Raw genomic sequence first — 22,245 nt, 5'->3', positions numbered from 1 at the left:
CTGGTTTGGGGCGGACCCAGGTTTTAAAAGGGGCTGGAGCCAACAAGGAGGTGCGCATTCTTCTATTATGCTCCGAAAGAGCACACCTCCATGTGTTGAACCCATTGCGGCTTTAGGCCAGAGGTAGGCAGGGATAGGGTGTCGATGCAGGCCACCACCACAGTTGGTAACGCAGAACGGTTAAGACCAGCTCCTGTCCTACCAGTCCTGCTTGTGCAGCCCAGTGGCATTAACAGGCCTGCTGCTGCTGATGCGCCTGCTGTCCACAGGTGTGGCCCCTACGCACATGGTCAGCGTACTCAATGGCTCCTGTGTTGTTAACAGGGAGTTCCTGGGCTGGGTGGGCATGTGGACCCTGTGACGCTAACAGGGCTCCCAGTCTCCAGATCCGAATGGCGTCTAACTCGGTTCAGGCTACTATTAGTTTCATAGCCACACAGCTCTGTATCCTCCACCAAACCTTCCAGTTGCCAACCTCTCCTTTTCCAACTGGGAGCACGGTGTACACTGACTGCTGATGGGGATATATACCTTTCTCTTTCTTTTCTTATTAATTTTCGTTATATAGCGGTAACATAGTATATACCACCTTATCCAAATCTGCCAGTCCCACTGTAACAGATGGTGTTTCTTCATCAAATGTTACTTTTGCTTAACCACCAAATCCACGGACCAAAACTTTTTTCCCCTTTCCAACATACCTGTTCCCCTTTCCACCAGCATCTGTCCTTTTTCAACTCATTTTGGTATATGACCAAAAGTGCAACTCTGCAGGGACACCGTACTCAACGCCATCTCAGCACAGCAGCCAGCCCTCAGTCCCTCAGATGTGGACAAGTAAAAGACCATTTCCTCCTATCCATGACAAAGTGTTGAGATTCACTCTGTGCAGCACTGGTGTTTAGTGGAAAAGCATATCTAAGATTGCGTACCACATTCTGCAGATACTCCTGTATACGTGCGTCCATTTCTATGGCAGGAATTATTTCGCCAAATTTTGTCTTGTACCGGGGATCTAACAGTGTGGCAACCCAGTATTCAGGATTACTTCGAATTCGTACAATCCGAGGGTCATGTAGGTAGTCCAGCAAGAAGGCGCTCATGTGTCTTGTGCATCCAGGAGGACCAAGTCCTTGGTGTGTTGGTGGCAGAGAGGTGAGAATCGTGCCTCCTTCCTCTGCCCTCTCCCCACAACCTCGCACAACCGAAATGTGAGCAAGCTCTCACTCATCTGCTGAGTCTTCCATGCCCATCGCCAGTTCGTCCTCCATTTCTTCATGGGCTCCTGCACTTTCCTCAACACTTTTTGCTGATACTATGCGCCCTTGTTAATCCCTCTCCCTCACCATGACTGCCGCATAGGTGCCGCTGACCATCTGGACCTCGTAGATCTTGTTATCCCTTCCGCATATGACTCCTCCTGTACTTCCTCCCCTTCCTCTTGTCCCAACACCTGACTCCGAATAATAATTACAGTTTGCTCCATCATGTAGATGACCAGAATTGTCACGCTGAGAATGACATTGCCAGTGCTAAACATCTTCGTCGACATTTGTAAACTGTGTAGCAGGGTGCATAGGTCCTTGATCTGACACCACTCCAGCAGCGTGATCTGCACCACCTCTGGATCAAGTTATCCCAGGCTATATGTCATACCGTATTTCAGCAGGGCTCTGCGGTGCTGCCACACACGCTGCAACATGTGCAGATTCCAATTCCTGCGTGTCGGAACATCGCATTTCCGGCGTTTAACTGCCAGACCCTAAGACTTCCGGAGTGATGAAAGTTGTTGAGCTGCTGTGTGCGCACGATGGAAGTGAGCACATAGCGAGCGTGCCCGCTGCACAAGGCCATGTAGGCCGGGATGGTGTTTTAAAAATTGCTGGAGAATTAGGTTCAACACGTGAGCCATACAAGGCACGTGTGTCACATTGCCCTGACGATGGCCCGCAGCCAGGTTTGCATCATTGCCGCACACGGCTGTTAAGTCACCAACGGAGTCCGCTCCGTCAATTTGTACTCCGGTCGCCAGGTGACAACGTGTTCCTTTCATGCATAGTGCTGATGATGGGAGAGGAGTCGATGCCAGCGGCGCAGGTGGACGCAGGTTATGCTCACCCACTGGGCTGCATTACCTTGACAGATGCAGAATCTCTGGCTGAATGTAGCTGGTGGGTATCTCACAGATGAAGTACCATCATTCAGCTACAACCAATGGGAAGACACCACACCCTTTTTTATGCCCATCCTGTCTGCAGACCACTGCCAGACATAGCTATGAACCTCTGGTTAATTTTACCCCCAGTTCAGTTTTATGATTTTGTGTGCTTGTTACCTGACTACTTTTCCTGCTTGCTGTTTATGTACCTTGTTGGCCAATCTGCATTTCACCTCTGCTTGTTTTCTGATTAAGTCCTGGCCGTCCCATTCTGTTCCTGTTCCTCAATTAATGTTTTGACCCTGCCTGACTACTATTCTCTGGAACTGCAGCCTTCCACAGGTATTAATCACCTTGGGCCCTGTGTAATTCCTAATCCCTGTATAGGGGTTAAAGGGTTTCAGGGTTCTAGGGGTCCTGCTTGGTGAGTGGCTTCCCTCTAGCCTATCATTTACAGCCCATCTGAGTGTGTGGATCAAGGAAGGCGTTACACCGTGCTCTCTGCAGAAGGCCATGTGGGCCAGGATAGTGCTTTAAAAATTGCTGGACAACCAGGTTCAACACGTGAACCACACAAGGCACGTGTGTCACATTGTCACAGCGAAGGGCCGCACCCATGTTTGCATCATTGTCGCACCCGGCCTTCCCTGGCTGCTGGTTGAGTGGAGACAACCATTGATGAAACTCGGTCTCCAGAGCTAACCGTCCACAACTTCTCAGCGGTGTGACTCACATTTCCCATACATTTCAAAGTAAACCTTTGACCGCCTGATGGCATTGAGCTCTGCTGCCAGCATAGTAAGGAGGTGTGTGGTAGTCCTTGTGCGCAGTTACAAGGAAGGGTGGCCTGACCACACAGGGTTTGCGCCAAGGTGGAGGACCCACACGAGGTTGAAGAGGCAGAAGCAGTGTATTAACTTCTACATACAGAAGAAGGATTGACACAACTCGTGGGGACGGCAAGACTTGTACAGCAGACCCTTCTCCATCTCTCCCCACAGTAACCCATTGCCCAGTCAGCGACATGTAACGCCCCTGTCCATGCTTACTGGGCCAATTATCTGTGGTGAAATGCACCCTGTCACACAGAGTTTCTCAAGGAATCAGTGATGTTTAGTGCGACATGCTGGTGTAGCGCGTGCACGCCTTTGTTGGAGAAGGAGTGGCGCCTGGGCATCGGCTCTTGGGGCACTGCGATGGGCATAAGGTCTCGAAAATCCTCGGTTAAAAAGGTTGGAAAGGCAGCATTTTGGTAGCCAACAGTTTCCAGATGCTGAAAGTCAACCTCTAAGCCATGTCATGCCCTTCTAAAAGCATGTAAAACACAGTAAGGGGACTCCAACCACAGTCTCCCTCATTGCCACTAATTGGGCCACACACACCCCACTTGACTGGCATCAGTTGACCCCCCCTTTTGAAAAAGAAAAAGATGCTTGGCATGAAGCACTCTCAAAAATACGCGTGGCTTTCCCGTCCCCTGGATGACCCAGGGGAAGAAAAGTCCTCTGAGAGCCATGACTTGTTCATCTTGGTTCTTTTAGAAACACAGCGAGGGGACTCCAACCACAGTCTCCCTCATTTCCACTAACTGGGCCACACACACCCCACTTGACTGGCATCAGTTGACTTTCCCTTTTGAAAAAGAAAAAGATGCTTGGCATGAAGCACTCTCAAAAATACGCGTGCCTTTCCCGTCACCTGGCTGACCCAGGGGAAGAAAAGTCCTCTGAGAGCCATGACTTGTTCATCTTGGTTCTTTTAGAAACACAGCGAGGGGACTCCAACCACAGTCTCCCTCGTTTCCACTAACTGGGCCACACACACCCCACTTGACTGGCATCAGTTGACCTTCCCTTTTGAAAAAGAAAAAGATGCTTGGCATGAAGCACTCTCAAAAATACGCGTGCCTTTCCCGTCCCCTGGCTGACCCAGGGGAAGAAAAGTCCTCTGAGAGCCATGACTTGTTCATCTTGGTTCTTTTAGAAACACAGCGAGGGGACTCCAACCACAGTCTCCCTCGTTGCCACTAATTGGGCCACACACACCCCACTTGACTGGCATCAGTTGACCCCCTCTTTTGAAAAAGAAAAAGATGCTTGGCATGAAGCACTCTCAAAAATACGCGTGCCTTTCCTGTCCCCTGGATGACCCAGGGGAAGAAAAGTCCTCTGAGAGCCATGACTTGTTCATCTTGGTTCTTTTAGAAACACAGCGAGGGGACTCCAACCACAGTCTCCCTCGTTTCCACTAACTGGGCCACACACACCCCACTTGACTGGCATCAGTTGACCTTCCCTTTTGAAAAAGAAAAAGATGCTTGGCATGAAGCACTCTCAAAAATACGCGTGCCTTTCCCGTCCCCTGGCTGACCCAGGGGAAGAAAAGTCCTCTGAGAGCCATGACTTGTTTATCTTGGTTCTTTTAGAAACACAGCGAGGGGACTCCAACCACAGTCTCCCTCGTTTCCACTAACTGGGCCACACACACCCCACTTGACTGGCATCAGTTGACCTTCCCTTTTGAAAAAGAAAAAGATGCTTGGCATGAAGCACTCTCAAAAATACGCGTGCCTTTCCCGTCCCCTGGCTGACCCAGGGGAAGAAAAGTCCTCTGAGAGCCATGACTTGTTCATCTTGGTTCTTTTAGAAACACAGCGAGGGGACTCCAACCACAGTCTCCCTCGTTTCCACTAATTGGGCCACACACACCCCACTTGACTGGCATCAGTTGACCTTCCCTTTTGAAAAAGAAAAAGATGCTTGGCATGAAGCACTCTCAAAAATACGCGTGCCTTTCCCGTCCCCTGGCTGACCCAGGGGAAGAAAAGTCCTCTGAGAGCCATGACTTGTTCATCTTGGTTCTTTTAGAAACACAGCGAGGGGACTCCAACCACAGTCTCCCTCGTTTCCACTAACTGGGCCACACACACCCCACTTGACTGGCATCAGTTGACCTTCCCTTTTGAAAAAGAAAAAGATGCTTGGCATGAAGCACTCTCAAAAATACGCGTGCCTTTCCCGTCCCCTGGCTGACCTAGGGGAAGAAAAGTCCTCTGAGAGCCATGACTTGTTCATCTTGGTTCTTTTTTCAAAAGCGAGGGGACTCCAACCACAGTCTCCCTCGTTGCCACTAATTGGGCCACACACACCGCACTTGACTGACATCACTTGACCCCCCTTTTCAAAATGAAAAAGATGCTTTGCATGAAGCACTCTCAAAAATACACGTGCATTTCGCCTCCCCTGGCTGACCCAGGGGAAGAAAAGTCCTCTGAGAGCCATGTCCACATTGTCAGTGGACAGACACATGTGCTTATCTGCCAGCAGACCCCCAGCAGCACTGAAGACAGGTTCCGAGAGAACGCTGGCTGCAGGACACGACAAGATCCCCAAGGCGTACGTGGCGAGCTCAGGCAATTTATCAAGATTGGAAGCCTAAAATGAGCAGGGCTCAAGTTGCACAATAATGGAATCGATGTTTCCTTGCATATACTCATATATCTGTGTGTCCTCCTCTTTTTCCTTGTCCAGCTGTTTTGTTTTCGCATGAGTATATGTCCTTGTCACTTTCCAATGTGTTTGTGTTGTGTTGTGAGTTGTTTGTCACCTTTTGGACACCTTTGAGGGTGTTTTCTAGGTGTTTTTCTGTGTTTGTGATTGCCTGCCATTGTTTCCTATGCAGTTCGAGTTCGGTTCGTCGAACGTTCGACGAGCCGAATTTGAACGGGAGCTCCGTTCGGCGAACCGACCTCGAGCCGAACCGGGACCGGTTCGCTCATCTCTAATTGCTATCCAAGGTTCTGCTCTCACTACAGATTGCATTTGCCTGAACATGGGGAGCCACATCTCGGTGGCCTTGAAGAGACCGATATCAAGACTTGTGTGTAAAGCTGTCTCCCTGTGTGTGAAATCTCGATCATTTTCCAAAGGTCCCGGGGTCCTGCTCCACCTTTGGGGGGCAATAATACTTCAGCTGTGCCATCACCACCTGCCCCGGGAAACATGCAGTGCAGCGATGGCCCACATAGCTGAAAAACAACAGGTGGCATCACAGACTTTATTCCACTGTAAATATAATCATCATCCCCTTTCTTTAAAGACAACACCAGGGTCATGGAGTCGGACCCCATCACCGCTGAAATCCCTGGACTAGTCCGGACCGGTTCCGAGTCCCCCGGGCCATGGGGCGGGCATGTCACAGACCTCTGATGCCCATGCAATAGAATGTCTGAAAAGCTCTGCAAACTCACTCATCTGTGGTTCTCCACCCACAGTCAGATGGGCAGTTTTAGAATTGTGACGCGGGGGTAAATAAGGGTAATTAGGGTGCCACTCTTGAGGACTGTACTGTGTGTGAAGTTGAGGTGGAGGAAGAGGAGAAGAGGCCACTTGATGCAGTATTTGCCATCTGTTGCGGGCGGGGGCCACTGCCGCTTCTGGGGCCGCTCGGATCTGGGTTCGCTGCTGCGGCTCGAGTGGTGACCAGACCCGGGCTCGCACGGCCGTCCGTCCTCACAACCGTCGGAAGGGGATATTTTGGTGGGATCAAGGAGGGTGGACTACTTCTATGACTACCTGGTTTTGCCAGGGCATCACACTCCCCCCTTGCTTGAATACAGCCCGTCCTCGGGCTGTCCTGCCACTGACGTTTATTTTCTTTTTTTCTTTATATTATTTTTATTCTCTTAAACATTGCAAGAAACAAGTAAAACATTATCTCCTTCTTCCCTTTCACCCGCCACCCAAAACACCTGATCCCACCCTCGGTGCCACCGCTAGTCACAGGTGTCACACCATCCCGAGCTCCTGTGGGTGTCCAGAATGTCCGGGTAAAAGTTCCTTACCCACCAGTCCACCCCAAGAGTTCCACGGTCCGGAACCCTTGGCCTGGAGGTTAGCCATCGGTTTTATTGATGACTGGGCCTCGGCCGACTCCACCGCAGGCCCTTCCTCCAACCAACCTCTCCAGAGGCGTTACAGTCCTGGTGGTGGAGCAACAAGAAGGTAGATGAGGGTTATTTACAAGGCCTACTAAAGTTTTTTGGGTGGCTTCACCAGTCCTGAAGCTATGGTCCATTATTAACTTTAAAACAGGGGAAACAGGTTAACTGAAGAAGGGTAGCCGGAATCTGCTACCTACTCCATTCTCCACCAAGGGTCTCCAGTACCACCTTGACGTGGCACACTGCTCCGGACCCCGATGGCCTCTTCACCTTTAACAGTTGGATGAAGAAGTTCAACAAGAATTCGAGTATTTAAACATTAACTATCCTGTCACCCTCCACCTAGGGATCCAGATGGCCTCCTCTACTGAACATGAGGACGTTCAACAAGAGCGCAGATTAAAATCGTAACTTTCGGGTTTCGGTCTCTTTAAGGCCGGGCGCCTCCCGGGCACACTCCAGAAAATATAAAAATATTTTAGTGTAGGACTGCTTCAAATGAGATTTGCCGTGACGTGGCGAAGCAGCTCAAGAAATTGCAATTTTTTGCCAAAAATCTCAAAATTTTTAAAATAAGTACAGTTTGGAATGTTTAGTGCCGCAGTGCACATTTGGTGCTGGCTTTTTGTTTTTTCTTCATTGAATTGGTCGGTGGTTGACCTCCACCTTGCTATGCACCCCAATTTGGGATGTATTCCATCTGTCTGGATTTTGGCGGTTGGTGACTGTTCACATTAAGTCATCAGGCTTTGTCCACAGGCTATTTACTTCATGCAGCATTTGCTTGGACCTGTCCCGCCCACAGCCATGACTCAGTCATGGGTACGGGATTGAAATAGACCAGGTGAGTGCTGCTAAGAGCAGTTCTACTATTCATATGTGAGGCCGTATGGCACATTTTATAAAAATATTTTAGTGTAGGACTGCTTCAAATGAGATTTGCCGTGACGTGGCGAAGCAGCTCAAGAAATTGCAATTTTTTGCCAAAAATCTCAAAATTTTTAAAATAAGTACAGTTTGGAATGTTTAGTGCCGCAGTGCACATTTGGTGCTGGTTTTTTGTTTTTTCTTCATTGAATTGGTCGGTGGTTGACCTCCACCTTGCTATGCACCCCAATTTGGGATGTATTCCATCTGTCTGGATTTTGGCGGTTGGTGACTGTTCACATTAAGTCATCAGGCTTTGTCCACAGGCTATTTACTTCATGCAGCATTTGCTTGGACCTGTCCCACCCACAGCCATGACTCAGTCATGGGTACGGGATTGAAATAGACCAGGTGAGTGCTGCTAAGAGCAGTTCTACTATTCATATGTGAGGCCGTATGGCACATTTTATAAAAATATTTTAGTGTAGGACTGCTTCAAATGAGATTTGCCGTGACGTGGCGAAGCAGCTCAAGAAATTGCAATTTTTTGCCAAAAATCTCAAAATTTTTAAAATAAGTACAGTTTGGAATGTTTAGTGCTGTAGTGCACATTTGGTGCTGGCTTTTTGTTTTTTCTTCATTGAATTGGTCGGTGGTTGACCTCCACCTTGCTATGCACCCCAATTTGGGATGTATTCCATCTGTCTGGATTTTGGCGGTTGGTGACTGTTCACATTAAGTCATCAGGCTTTGTCCACAGGCTATTTACTTCATGCAGCATTTGCTTGGACCTGTCCCGCCCACAGCCATGACTCAGTCATGGGTACGGGATTGAAATAGACCAGGTGAGTGCTGCTAAGAGCAGTTCTACTATTCATATGTGAGGCCGTATGGCACATTTTATAAAAATATTTTAGTGTAGGACTGCTTCAAATGAGATTTGCCGTGACGTGGCGAAGCAGCTCAAGAAATTGCAATTTTTTGCCAAAAATCTCAAAATTTTTAAAATAAGTACAGTTTGGAATGTTTAGTGCCGCAGTGCACATTTGGTGCTGGCTTTTTGTTTTTTCTACACTCCAGAAAAGTGCCCAGGCAGACCACAGCGCCGGCAAACTGGGACCATCACATCAATGGCGGCGGACTCTTCTTCTGAAGTGGACTCCGCCTTCACTTCATACATTTCCCATGTATGGAGGGCCCGTGATGACAAGGACATCCTGTAGCCATTCCCGCCAAATCGAGGGACCCATGCAGCTTCCGGGGTGCTGGTACCTGAATCACTTTCTTCGTACGCCACTGATTCTGAGTCCTCACTGGCCGGTTTGTCCTGATCAGAGGCCGCCAGCAGGTTGCCTTCATCTGGGGTCACGGATTCCACTGCCGATACTGCGGGCAGCGCCTTGGTGACTGCAGCCACTACGGGACGGGGAGGCGACATCACTGGGGTGACCGCTGGGACTGCAGGCTTTACCGCTCCTGCGACCGGAGCAGGGCCTGCTGCTTCTCCGTCATCCTGCACCGCTGCGGGAGCCACGGCTCCACCATCACCATCAGGTGCCGACATCCTTTCGGTCTTTCCCCCTTTATTTTTTGATAGTCGTCTTGCGGGACCCACTGTCCTTTGCAACTTCCTCCTTTGGGAGTCACTGGGTTCCGCCCGCGTTCTTAGGGGACGGGGCTTCAGCTTTGTGCCCTTTTAGGGGAAGAAGATGACGATGTTGTTGTTTTTGGTGCCAAATATGGCGGGCAAGATGGCGGTAGTCCAAAATTTTGTAACAGTTCATGGTCTACAGTTCAAAAGAAGGTGCACGTCATCCAGGTTTGTAGATGGGGTACGAATCCTGTTTGTGATGCCAGGTTCGTTTTTTTGCGGGCGGGGGCGGTTGCCGCTTCTGGGGCCACTCGGATCTGGGTTCGATGCTGCGGCTCAAGTGGTGACCGGACCCGGGCTCGCACGGCCGTCCGTCCTCCCTCACAACCGTCGGAAGGGGATATTTACAGGGGATTGATGTGTCGGTGACGCCACCCGTGGGTTGCGGTGAGGGATGGTGACACCGCCGCTGCCTAGTGATGGGGCACCCGGGGCTGATGGAGTGGGGCAGCAAGATGGGATCCCCTCCACGGGTAGGGGAGGCGTAGTCACGGGGCCCTGGTACACGGGAGTAATGGCTGCTGGAGGTGGCGCGCCAGGTTGGACCGGGGGTCAATGATGTACTCACTGTTCAAAGAATTACACACAAGTCCAGTGGTAAACCATTTTGCCAGTGATCGGTCGCCTTTGGCGGGTTTATTCGGGTCCCACACCCGGGTGTAGCAAACAGGGGTCCCTTCCTCCTGCACTCAGTATCTGTGTCTTCTATGGGACAACTCCGCATGGAACAGGGAAGTCCACTCCCAGTGCTGTGTATGTTTTGGAGCTGTGGCCCGCGAAATCTGACCCTTGGGATTTCTGTGGGTTCTGATGGACACCCTATCACCCGCTTTGGGCTTCCGTTTCACTCTCTGGGCTTCTGGAGAACAAGGCCTGAAACCTTATCCTGTGCTGGTTAATTAACAAGGGGCATGCAACCTTCCTCATCCTAGGGTCCAGGCACCCCGTCTGTGCACAGCCTCCGGACCGGCGGATTCCCGCTGTCGGCACCGGCGGGCTACAACCCTGCCCCGGTCCACTTAAGGTCTCCCGCGACTGGATCTGCGTCGCCTGTGGCCCTGTTTGCTGTCTGCCACCTAGTCAGGTAGTCCAGGGGCCCCTACCCCTGACTCCACTTCTCTGTCTCCACTTGACTCTCCTTGACTCGACTCCACTCCACTTGCTAACTAACTAACATGCTCCCACCCCTGACACCTCAGGACCCCTAGGTGGGCGTTCTCATCTGCCTGATCCCGCCTACTGGTGTGTTACTATTGTCGTGAGGGGGTGGCTAGGCTTTAATGGATATGTGTTGTACCTGGGTGTGGGTTTTTGGTGGGATCAAGGAGGGTGGACTACTTCTGTGACTACCTGGTTTTGCCAGGGCGTCACACATCCACTATAGCAGATGCTCTTTCTGGCCCTCATCTACAAGTCGTACAGCTGTGTGGCTGCCAAAGAAAGGGAGTGCACTAACCCGTCCAGTAACAGAAGTTGTCAGTTGTTTTTGACTTGGACTAGCCTATGTTTGTGCATTAGAGCTTTCATGAACGTTAGCATGATTGATGTACCCTTTACCTCTTTTAACTAGCTGTTTCACAACTTTAAGGCTGCTTTCACACCTCCGGTTTCTGCAATGCGGCACAATCCGGCACTTTGCAGGAAAATCGCAACCGTTTTTTTTTGCTGCCGGTTGCGTTTTTTCTGCATAGACTTTAATTAGTGCCGCAAGGCCTTGCGTTCCATCTGGTTTTTGCCGCATGCGGCAGATTTAGCCGATGCGGCAGCCGGATGGAACGTTGCCTGGCACGTTTTTTCGTGCGGCAAAAAAAAAACGCATCGCGCCGCATTCGGCCGATGCGGCGCATTTTTCAATGCATGCCTATGGCGGCCAGATGCGGCGCGATGCGGCAATAACCGCATCCGGCCGCTGCATGCGGTTTTTGCCACTGCACATGCTCAGTAGCATGCCGCAAGCGGCAAAAACAGGACTAGCCGCAAAGGAAAAACTTATGCAAAGGATGCGGTGTTTTCACCGCATCCGTTGCATAGCTTGCACAGCCGGATTGAGCCGCAGAGCTCAAGCCGGATGTGTGAAAGCAGCCTAAACCTACACGTGTCAGTCATCTATCACTAAATTAACAATCACTATTTAGGTGACTAAATGACAATTTTGAACTGGAGCACAGATTTTGTAATAATTAGTTAATGCAGTAGCAATTTTTAGCTAGAGCACGGAATGGCCACTATTTAGATGAGGAAATGGAATTTTTTTAGCTGAAGCACTTATTTTACACTGTTTAGATAATGAAATAGCAATTTTTAGCTCCACCAGAGAATTTGACCAGTAACTAGATGAGGAAATAGCAATTTTTAACTGGAGCACTGATTTTCCACTATATAGATAATGAAGTAGCATTTTTTAGCTCGACCACAGAATGGCCATTATTTAGATGAGGAAATAATATTTTTTAGCTGGAGCACTGATTTTTCCTCATATGGCAAGATTGATGGAAAAATAAAAAAAATAACGTCTCTGGGAAGAAGGGGAGCAAAAAAAAACAACTGGAAAACTGCCCGGTCATTAAAGGGTTAAATATATTTTTAAGGTTGTATTTTATCTACTGCAGAGACCTCTAGTGGCTAACACTGTGTATTGCATTTCTTTTTCTTATATTTGGGACTTATCAATTATTGTATTTGTATGTGTTTTTTGTATCACTAATTGAGAGATATAGTATCTCCCCACATTTATTTGCTTTTTTCTTTTTCATTCTACGTGTATTTCTGTATGTCTTGAGCTATGTATATGTGAGCAATTTTCCTGTGGAGGGATTCATTTTAATCTGTATCCCCTTCTCTTTTATCTATGTTTTTATCATTTTTTTGTGTTCTAATAAAGATTACTTGACTTAAAACTCATGTTCTCCAGGTTTTTAGTTTATATATTAATTGGCACTAGTGGTGTTCACACATAGGACACTATAGGATTTTTAAAAATCTGTAATAAACGTTACAATTTAGAAAATACCCCAATTTATTTTGGCCTCTGAATTCATTAGGATGTTTGGAGATAAATGAGACGATCTTTTGCAGTAAATCTTGAAAAGCTTTCAGAAATATCAATTAATCTTTCAAGATAAAATGTTATTGTGTCATTCACAGGTGATAAAGGAAAGGATGGATGTGCCTGTGTGTGAACAGTATCTTGTATCTCGAACCATATATTCTGAGACGACTTTCCAGGAGGAAAATGAAAAGACAGAACTTGTACAGAAAAGCATTCCACAAAAATTAAAAAATAACTGCAGGTTAAAAATAAAATTCTTTTCTTAATCGCAAGTTTTGTGTTTTTATGTGAGATGGTTAAATCTGCATGTGTAGAATGTAACTGGCATTTATCCTAAGCTTTATATTTGTATATTGCGATAAAGAAAAAATTATTGAAGAGGCTTAATGTAACTGTTCCCATTCAGATAAATGACTTAGAAATCTGATTCAATTTTCTCAATTTGTGCATGGGTTTTACATACATAGATTTTCAGAAGAAAGAAAATTTTTGGATAAGTATACAAAACGCTACGTTGTGACAGTATATACCTATTATCTGTTAATAAAATTTACATTTTATTGATATACATTAAAAATGTAACTCATAACAAAAAACAAAAAAATTATTTCACCAGGTGAAGGTTACCAAAATATCGGTTTCTTCATCAAATTGCCGAGGAATGGGGGCATTGGTCAAATAAGGATGTACTCCATTGGTAGGCAGGAACACACCCTGATAGGGTAAAAATAAGGAAAGGTTAATAAACCCCTCCCTTTGCCTTTTTCGTATTGATTGCATTAGGCATTTGATGAATAAGGTCACATACTCTCTACCTATTGAGTGCCGTAATCAGTTTGATGAAGATATTAACCTTTTAACCTTTCCTTATTCTTACCCTATCAGGGTGTGTTCCTGCCTACCAATGGAGTACATCTTTATTTGACCGATGCCCCCATTCTTCGGCAGCTCTCCCTTTTCCTTATCCTAACTCTCCCTCTTCAATTATAATTAAAGGGGCCTCTTAAAGAATCTTTATTAAAGGCAACCAAAACTAATAAACTGTCACGTCCCCACCAGATTCCGCTCCTGCGACTTCTGCTCCGATCGCCAGACGACGCCATGTTCCCACCATGGATAGTGCTGGTGATGGGAGAGTAGTCGGTGCCCGTGGCTCTGCGGAGCACAGGCTCCGCTCATCCACTAGGCTGGGTTTCCCTGGAACCTGCAGTACCACTGGCTGACTGTAGGTGGCGTGCTTTCCAGCTGATGTTGCCAACATTCACCTGCAGCCAATGGGAAGACACCACACCCTTTTTATTCCCCCTCCTGTCACATGACTACTGCCAGAGATAGTTCTGTTCTCCTGGCTCGTGTGCTGTTTGTATTGTGATTCCTGTGCGCTGACCTTTGCTTGTTGTTAACTACCCTCCTGCCTGTCGTTTTTGTACCCTGCTGCCAGTTCCAGATTTGACCTCTGCTTTGTCTCCTCACTACACCCTTGCCTGACGATTCTGTTCCTGTTTTGCTTCTCCTGGTTTTTGACCCTGCCTGATGACCACGGACTACAGCCTGCCACAGGTAGTGATCTCTGTGGCTCTGTGTAATTCCACATCCCTGTATAGGGGTTAAAGGGTTGCAGAGTTCTTGGGGTCCTGCTTTGTGAGCAGCCTTACTCTAGACTCCCCTTACAGCCAGTCTGAGTCTGTGGCTACACTCAGGCATTACATAAACTAATATAATAAACTCCTCCCTTTGCCTTTTTCGTATTGATTGCTTTAGGCATTTGATGAATAAGATCACATACTCTCTACCTATTGAGTGCCTTAATCAATTTGATGAAGAAACCAATATTTTGGTAACCTTTACCTGGTGATATAATTTTTTGTTTTTTTGTTTTGAGTTAAATTTTTAATGTATATCAATAAAAATGTAAATTTTATTAACAGATAATAGGTATATACTGTCACGTCATAATACATGGGCAGACGAACTACCTAGTGCAAATCGATGATATAGGGAGGCAATCGGTGCTCGTTAGCATGATGCAATAAATGTGAAGGTTTCTTATAAATGATCGTTTATACAAATGTCCATATGAAATCCTTTACATTATTGTACATGAGTGGATGTACTACTGACAATTTGTCAATTTTTGAGCAAAACGGGGATTATTATAGAAGAGAAACGTTTCTGACTATCAGAATAAAACCGAGGGGCCAAGTCATCAAAGTGTTTACGATAGTTTTCTGGAGTTAAACACTATGAAAAACTGCATACAGACTTGTGTGACATAGTATTTGGCCCTCAAAAATGACTGGAGCTGGGGAGGAGAAGGGGCGAGACGGGGCAAGTCATTAAAACTGACAGGACAAAAGTATCATTTCTGGCAAGGCACACAAAGATACACACAACTGAAAGATGTTCATGAAGTGGTATGTGCCTTAGGAATTTGGCGCATCATATTCCAGTGAGCCCTTCAATAAGACTGGTGTGCATAACACTAGCCTTAATAAACGGGCCCCTAAATGTGTGATTCCAATTAGCACTGTTACTTGTCTTTTAATATTTGCAATAACCCATTATATAGATGTTTCCCCTGTAATTTAATAAGTCAGACAGTGCTGTCGGTAATAAGATTCCATAATTGATTTTATCACATCATTACTTTTCCACTAATAACATTTGCAATTTTATTTATTCATTCTTTTTTTTCTGGCAGCTGTACTTCAAGAACAGCTCATCTAAAGCTCAAGCAATATTTCCCAGTTCTTAACTGGTTGCCAAAGTACCAATGGAAAGAGTGGTTTATCCATGATATTATTTCAGGACTCTGTACTGGGCTTGTTGGCACCTTACAAGGTTAGTGTTTCCTCTATGCAAGTTTCTTAAACAGATGACCAAAGAAAAACAAAAATAGAATACCCATTATGGATCAATAAAAATATCTTTACTTTATTACTTGTAACATTCATCATTAAGAGAGATATGGATCCTACAAAAAAAACATGGAGTCCACCAATTCAAAAAAACAACAAATTTTATTAAATCTAACATATATAACAAATGTATATAGAAGTGGTAAGGCAACAAAATCAGGGGTGCAGACCCCAGTATGAAGGGGCGAGGGTCCAACACACTATGTAAGGAGAGGCAGCGTGGTGGACATCAGCAAAGTATAATATATATACCAAACGAATGATGGAAAAGTAGACTCACCACATAAAATATGGAGAGTATCATGCAAGTTCAAGTAGACAGTCAGAAAGTAAAGCCTGCAAGTTACCCATTAATCCCTGTGTTTTACTGAATGACTTCCATTTCTATATGTATTTTTGTTATACTGTATATATTATGTTTAATAAAATTTATTGTTTATTTTAATTGGTAGATACATGACTTCATGTTTTTTTGTAGGATCCGTAGTGTATTTTGGAGTTTTTCCTTTAACTCTTTAGGTATTTTTGTGGCTCAAGCCTTGATTTTCCCTTATTAATGTCTGTCACTACATGCATTTGGATTACATTAAATAAATAAAGGGAGAGTGCCACAAAAAGACCTTATTTCTCTATTGTCAGGACTATTGTCTTTAAGCAAAGTCTAGATCAGTAAACAATCCTTAACTATTTAAAAAAACATGTACAGTTATCTATATATATAATTGCCTTATTCTGTCTGTCTGTCTGTCTGTCTGTCTATCTGTCTGTCTGTCATGCTCCGAAATTGTGTCCTTACGGTGACACAAAGCTGATTGGCCGCTGGGCTCGCCATGGCCCCGCCCCCCCACACGGATTGGCCTCTCGCCCCGGCTCTCTGCAGGCCCCGCCCCCTCACGCAATCCACGCTCGCTCTTGCCCAACTGACACGGAGCCCCGATTCCCAGGTGAGTACACACACACACATCAGATCACACTCACTCTCACACACACCTCACACATCACAACATGCTGGGATATCGCTTGCTTCTACACCGGCTCCGTCAGGATCCCAGCAGCGCCAGACATAACCTTGCGATGCTGGGATCTTCACGGAGGCCGTGAAAGCTGGTAACCATTATACACATCGGGTAACTAAGGTCCCTTAGTTACCCGATGTGTATCATAGTTAACAGTGTACACCGGCTCACACTCACTCTCACACACACCTCACACACACATCACATCGCATCCACACATCAAGGTCCTGCAGCGCCGGAAAATACAGACACATAACAGCACACACACATAACAGCACACACATAACAGCACACACAAATCAGATCACACTCACTCACACACACACATCACATCGCATCCACATACTCACAACATCCTGGGATATCGCTTGCTTCTCGGCCTCGATACTGTGCTGTTGTGATCTTCCAGGACCTGCCGGAGGATCACATGGCCAGAAGCATGTGATATCCCCGGATGTTGTGAGTATAAGCGCGTATGTGCGATATCGTCAGTGTCTGTGTGTGTGAGTGTATGCGATCGGGTGTGTGTGAGTGTATGCGATCGGGTGTGTGTGAGTGGATGCGATCGGGTGTGTGAGTGTCGGCAGAGGAGCACGGCGTGCTGGAGGAGGCTGGGAGCAGAGAGGCTGATCATGGGGAAGGCTGGGAGGAGAGAGGCTGATGGTGGGGGAGGCTGGGACGAGGGAGGCTGATGCTGGTGGAGGCTGATGCTTGGGGAGGCTGGGAGCGGAAGGCTGATGCTGAGGGAGGCTGGGAGAGGGAGGCTGGGAGGAAGGAGGCTGGGAGGAGAGAGGCTGATCCTGGGGAAGGCTGGGAAGGGGAGGCTGATGCTGGGGGAGGCTGGAAGGAGAGAGGCTGGAAGGAGAGAGGCTGATGCATGGGGAGGCTGATGCTGGGGGAGGCTGGAAGGAGAGAGGCTAATGCTGGTGGAGGCTGATGCTTGGGGAGGCTGATGCTGGGGGAGACTGGGAGGGGAAGGCTGATGCTGAGGGAGGCTGGGAGGAAGGAGGCTGGGAGGAGAGAGGCTGATCCTGGGGAAGACTGGGAACGGGAGGCTGATGCTGAGGGAGGCTGGAAGGAGAGAGGCTGATGCTGGGGGAGGCTGGAAGGAGAGAGGCTGATGCTGGTGGAGGCTGATGCTTGGGGAGGCTGATGCTGGGGGAGACTGGGAGCGGAAGGCTGATGCTGAGGGAGGCTGGGAGAGGGAGGCTGGGAGGAAGGAGGCTGGGAGGAGAGAGGCTGATCCTGGGGAAGGCTGGGAAGGGGAGGCTGATGCTGGGGGAGGCTGGAAGGAGAGAGGCTGATGCTGGTGGAGGCTGATGCATGGGGAGGCTGATGCTGGGGGAGACTGGGAGCAGAAGGCTGATGCTGAGGGAGGCTGGGAGGAAGGAGGCTGGGAGGAGAGAGGCTGATCCTGGGGAAGGCTGGGAAGGGGAGGCTGATGCTGAGGGAAGCTGGAAGGAGAGAGGCTGATGCTGGGGGAGGCTGGAAGGAGAGAGGCTGAGGCTGGGAGGAGAGAGGCTGATGCTGGGGAAGGCTGATGCTGAGGGAGGCTGGGAGGGGAAAGCTGATGCTGGGGAAGGCTGGGAGGACGGAGGCTGGGAGGAGAGAGGCTGATCCTGGGGAAGGCTGGGAGAGGGAGGCTGATGCTGGAGGAGGCTGGAAGGAGAGAGGCTGATGCTGGCGGAGGCTGATGCTGGGGAGGCTGGGAGAGGGAGGCTGATGCTGAGGGAGGCTGGGAGGAGGGAGGCTGGGAGAGGTAGGCTGAGAGAAGAGAGGCTGATGCACACACACACACACACACACACACACACACACACGCGCGCACTGCACAACACACCACACACACACACACACACTGGGAACCACAAACAACTGCCCTACACAGACACCCACACACACAGACAACGCTGCACACACACAACACCCAACACACAAACACCGCGGCACACACAAATATACGCACATACCGCACAACACACACATTGCTCAAAACATACCTCCCCCCAAAACACACCACACACACACAAACCGCGCAACACACACACAACGCTACAGACACACAGCGCTCCACAAACAACGCAACACACGCAACACACATACAACACCGCTCTCACCCCCCGTCACACCCAGACAACACCCAGAACATGTACAGCGCCTACACAAACACTTGGTAACTACAGACAACAACATCTATATATATATATATATATATATATATATAACAAAAATCATACATGAACTACACAATACGTAAATTCTAGAATACCCGATGCGTAGAATCGGGCCACCTTCTAGTCTATATATATAATTGCCTTATTCTGTCTGTCTGTCTTGCTCCAAAATTGTGTCCTTACCGTGACATGTCCTTACGGTGACAAACAGCGGATTGACCGCTGGCCTCGCCATGGCCCCGCCCCCCACACGGATTGGCCGCTCGCCTCGGCTCCACCCCCCGCACGGATTGGCCGCTCACCTCGCCTCGGGTCTGCCCCCCCGCACGGATTGGCCATGTCCTTACGGTGACAAACAGCGGATTGGCCGCTGGCCTCGCCATGGCCCCGCCCCCCCCGCACGGATTGGCCGCTCGGCTTCACGGATTCGCCATGGCCCCGCCCCCCGCACGGATTGGATGCTCGCCTCAGCTCCTCCCCTCGCACGGATTGCCCGCTCGCCTCGCCTCCGCCCCCTGCACGGATTGGCCGCTCGCCCAGGCTCCGCCCCCCACACGGAATGGCCTCTCGCCCCGAGGTGAGCGCATCAAGGTCCTGCAGCGGCGGACACACACACACACACACACACATCAGATCACACTCACTCTCACACACACCTCACACACACATCAGATCGCATCCACGTCCTGCAGCGGCGGAACACACACACACACACACTCATAAGAACAGACACACACACACATCAGATCACACTCACTCTCACACACACCTCACACACACATCAGATCGCATCCACATACTCACAACATCCCGTGATATCGCTTGCTTCTCGGCGGTGATACTGTGCGTGCAGTGATCTTCCAGGACCTGCCGGAGGATCACATGGCCGGAAGCATGTGGTATCTCCAGATGTTGTGATTGTGTCAGCGCGTATGTGCGATATCGTCAGTATGTGTGTGTGTGTGTGTGAGTGTATGCGATCGGATGTGCGTGAGTGTGTTCTGATGTGTGAGTGTGTGTGAGTGTATGCGATCGGATCTGTGAGTGTCGGCAGAGGAGCATGGCGGCAGCACAGCTGCTGGGACCGCACACCGGTGGGCACAGGGAGAAGTGGGGTGTGTGTGTGAGTGTATGCGATCAGATGTGTGCGTGTTTACTGTCTGATGTGTGACTATGGAGCACGATGGGGGGTGCGCAGCATGGGGGATGGAGCACGATGGGGGGTGCGCAGCATGGGGGATGGAGCACGTTTGGGAGTGCGCAGCTTGGGGGATAGAGCACGATGGGGAGTGCGCAGCATGGGGGATGGAGCACGATGGGGAATGCGCAGCATGGGGGATGGAGCACGTTTGGGAGTGCGCAGCATGGGGGATGGAGCACGATGGGGAATGCGCAGCATGGGGGATGGAGCATGATGGGGAGCATGCAGCATGGGGGATGGAGCACAATGGGGAGTGGGGATGGAGCACAATGGGGGGTGCGCAGCATGGGGGATGGAGCACGATGGGGGGTGTACACCTCCCCCCAAAACACACACACACACTGCCACACACGCACTGCACAACACACCACACACACACTGGGAAACACAAACACTGCCCTACACAGACACCCACACACACAGACAACGCCGCACACACACAACACCCAACACACAAACACTGCGGCACACACAAATATACGCACATACCGCACAACACACACATTGCACAAAACATACCTCCCCCCAAAACACACACCCCACACCCACACAAACCGCGCAACACACATACACAACGATACAGACACACAGCGCTCCACAAATAACGACACACAACGCAACACACAAACACCGCTCTCACCCCCCGCCACACTCAGACAACACCCAGAACATGTACAGCCCCTACACAAACACTTGGTAACTACAGACAACAACATATATATATATATATATATATAAAACAAAAATCATACATTAACTACACAATACGTAAATTCTAGAATACCCGATGCGTAGAATCGGGCCACCTTCTAGTTATTAATATTTATTTATAGCGCACCATTGATTCCATGGTGCTGTACATGAGAAGGGGGTTACATACAGAATACATATACAAGTTACAATAAACAGAGGAAAGAGGATCCTGCCCTTGCGGGCTTACATTCTAAAGGATTTTGGGGAGGAGACAGTAGGTGGGGTGTAGGTTAGTCGGCAGCTCTGCAAGGTGGTGGGGCAGCAGCTCCGCACGGTGGTGGGGCGGCAGCTCCGCACGGTGGTGGGGCGGCAGCTCCGCACAGTGGTGGGCCAGCAGCTCCGCACGGTAGTGGGGCGGCAGCTCCGTGCAGTTGGTACCATATAGATAGGGCTTGCATAATGGAATAATGTGAACATTAATATATGGGCATTATATGTAAAAAGTGATTGTAGTATAGCAGTGTGTATCCCATAGAAAAATAACAATGCAGAAAGCTTTCTAACGGCGCAATTAGATGGCTGTATAACTCCAAGAGGATTGCATCGCAGCGCCCTGATCGGCCGGTGGCTCTCCTGACCCAAATATGAGAGCTTCATGTATTTCTATGCAGCTGTCACCCTCGGGTCAGGGGAGCCGCCGACCAGTATGGGTGATGCACTCCTCATCGGAGTTATATGGCCGTCTAACTGCACCCTAAACTGCACAATAGCATACAAAATATATGAGAAGCTATTGCAATATAGATATATTTGAATTTTTGAAGAATCCCTATGGGTAATCACAATATGGCACTAGATGTTCAATATTTTATATAGCAAAATAGCCTAAACAATAGTGAAAATAATAGCCTTAGTGTACACAACAGTATGTGTGACGCCCCTGGACTATTCAGGTCGTCACAGGGTACTGCACAAACTATCCTATCCATGCAGTATTCAACCCCTCATGGTTCTGGGTCTCTATCCTGCAGTGTTGCCACCATCAGCATTCACAAATCCTAGATATGTGATGCCCTGGCCTATCGGGTCGCCACAGGGTATAGTGCAATCTGCCCTTCTGCACAGTATCCACTCCTCCTTGGTTACAGATCCTGGTCTTTTGGTGTTGTTAACAGCTTAGCCAGTCATCACCGGGCAGGAGCCAGGGCACGACGGGGTACGTGGACCCCAGGCCGGGAAGTAGCTTCACGCGTCCCGGTAATTTACCCTACGGGGGTGAAGACTTCAAGAGTCATCCGCAACCCGCTCCAAAATCAAGGTACTAGCGCACCGATGGGATAGGACTTTTTCAATACAGTCCATAGAAATCCTACGCGTGAACCCTGAGAGCAAGCTCACTCCGTTAGCCATACGGGTGAGCGGGACCCGAAAAGTTTCAAGCTTGAGGGTCCAACTAGTGAAAATGTGCCACGGAAAAGGCCACAGGCTGACAGCAACACCGAGGGCACGGATCCCAGCGTGCTCCCTCCAAGCTGCAGTGGTGCTCAGAATTCTGGTTTACAAGCTGTCGGCGTCA

General features: G+C 48.8%; 1 protein-coding gene across 2 annotated transcripts in view; it reads left to right on the top strand.

Annotated features, from left to right (window-relative positions):
- The window catches only part of LOC142303619 (pendrin-like), a 241,044-nt gene that overhangs the window by 110,450 nt on the left and 108,349 nt on the right, over positions 1 to 22,245 (top strand). For both annotated transcript variants that reach the window (XM_075345147.1, XM_075345146.1), the window contains exons 2-3: positions 12,763 to 12,908; positions 15,369 to 15,508. In XM_075345147.1, the coding sequence (XP_075201262.1) occupies positions 12,778 to 12,908; positions 15,369 to 15,508 (271 nt within the window). In that variant the 5' untranslated portion in view covers positions 12,763 to 12,777. The remainder of the gene's footprint in view (positions 1 to 12,762; positions 12,909 to 15,368; positions 15,509 to 22,245) is intronic.

Source organism: Anomaloglossus baeobatrachus, chromosome 4 (genome assembly GCF_048569485.1).
Source record: "Anomaloglossus baeobatrachus isolate aAnoBae1 chromosome 4, aAnoBae1.hap1, whole genome shotgun sequence".
In the NCBI taxonomy this organism is placed as follows: Eukaryota; Metazoa; Chordata; class Amphibia; order Anura; family Aromobatidae; genus Anomaloglossus; species Anomaloglossus baeobatrachus.
Note: the sequence above shows the minus strand (reverse complement) of the source record. Positions and strands in the feature narration are given on the sequence as shown.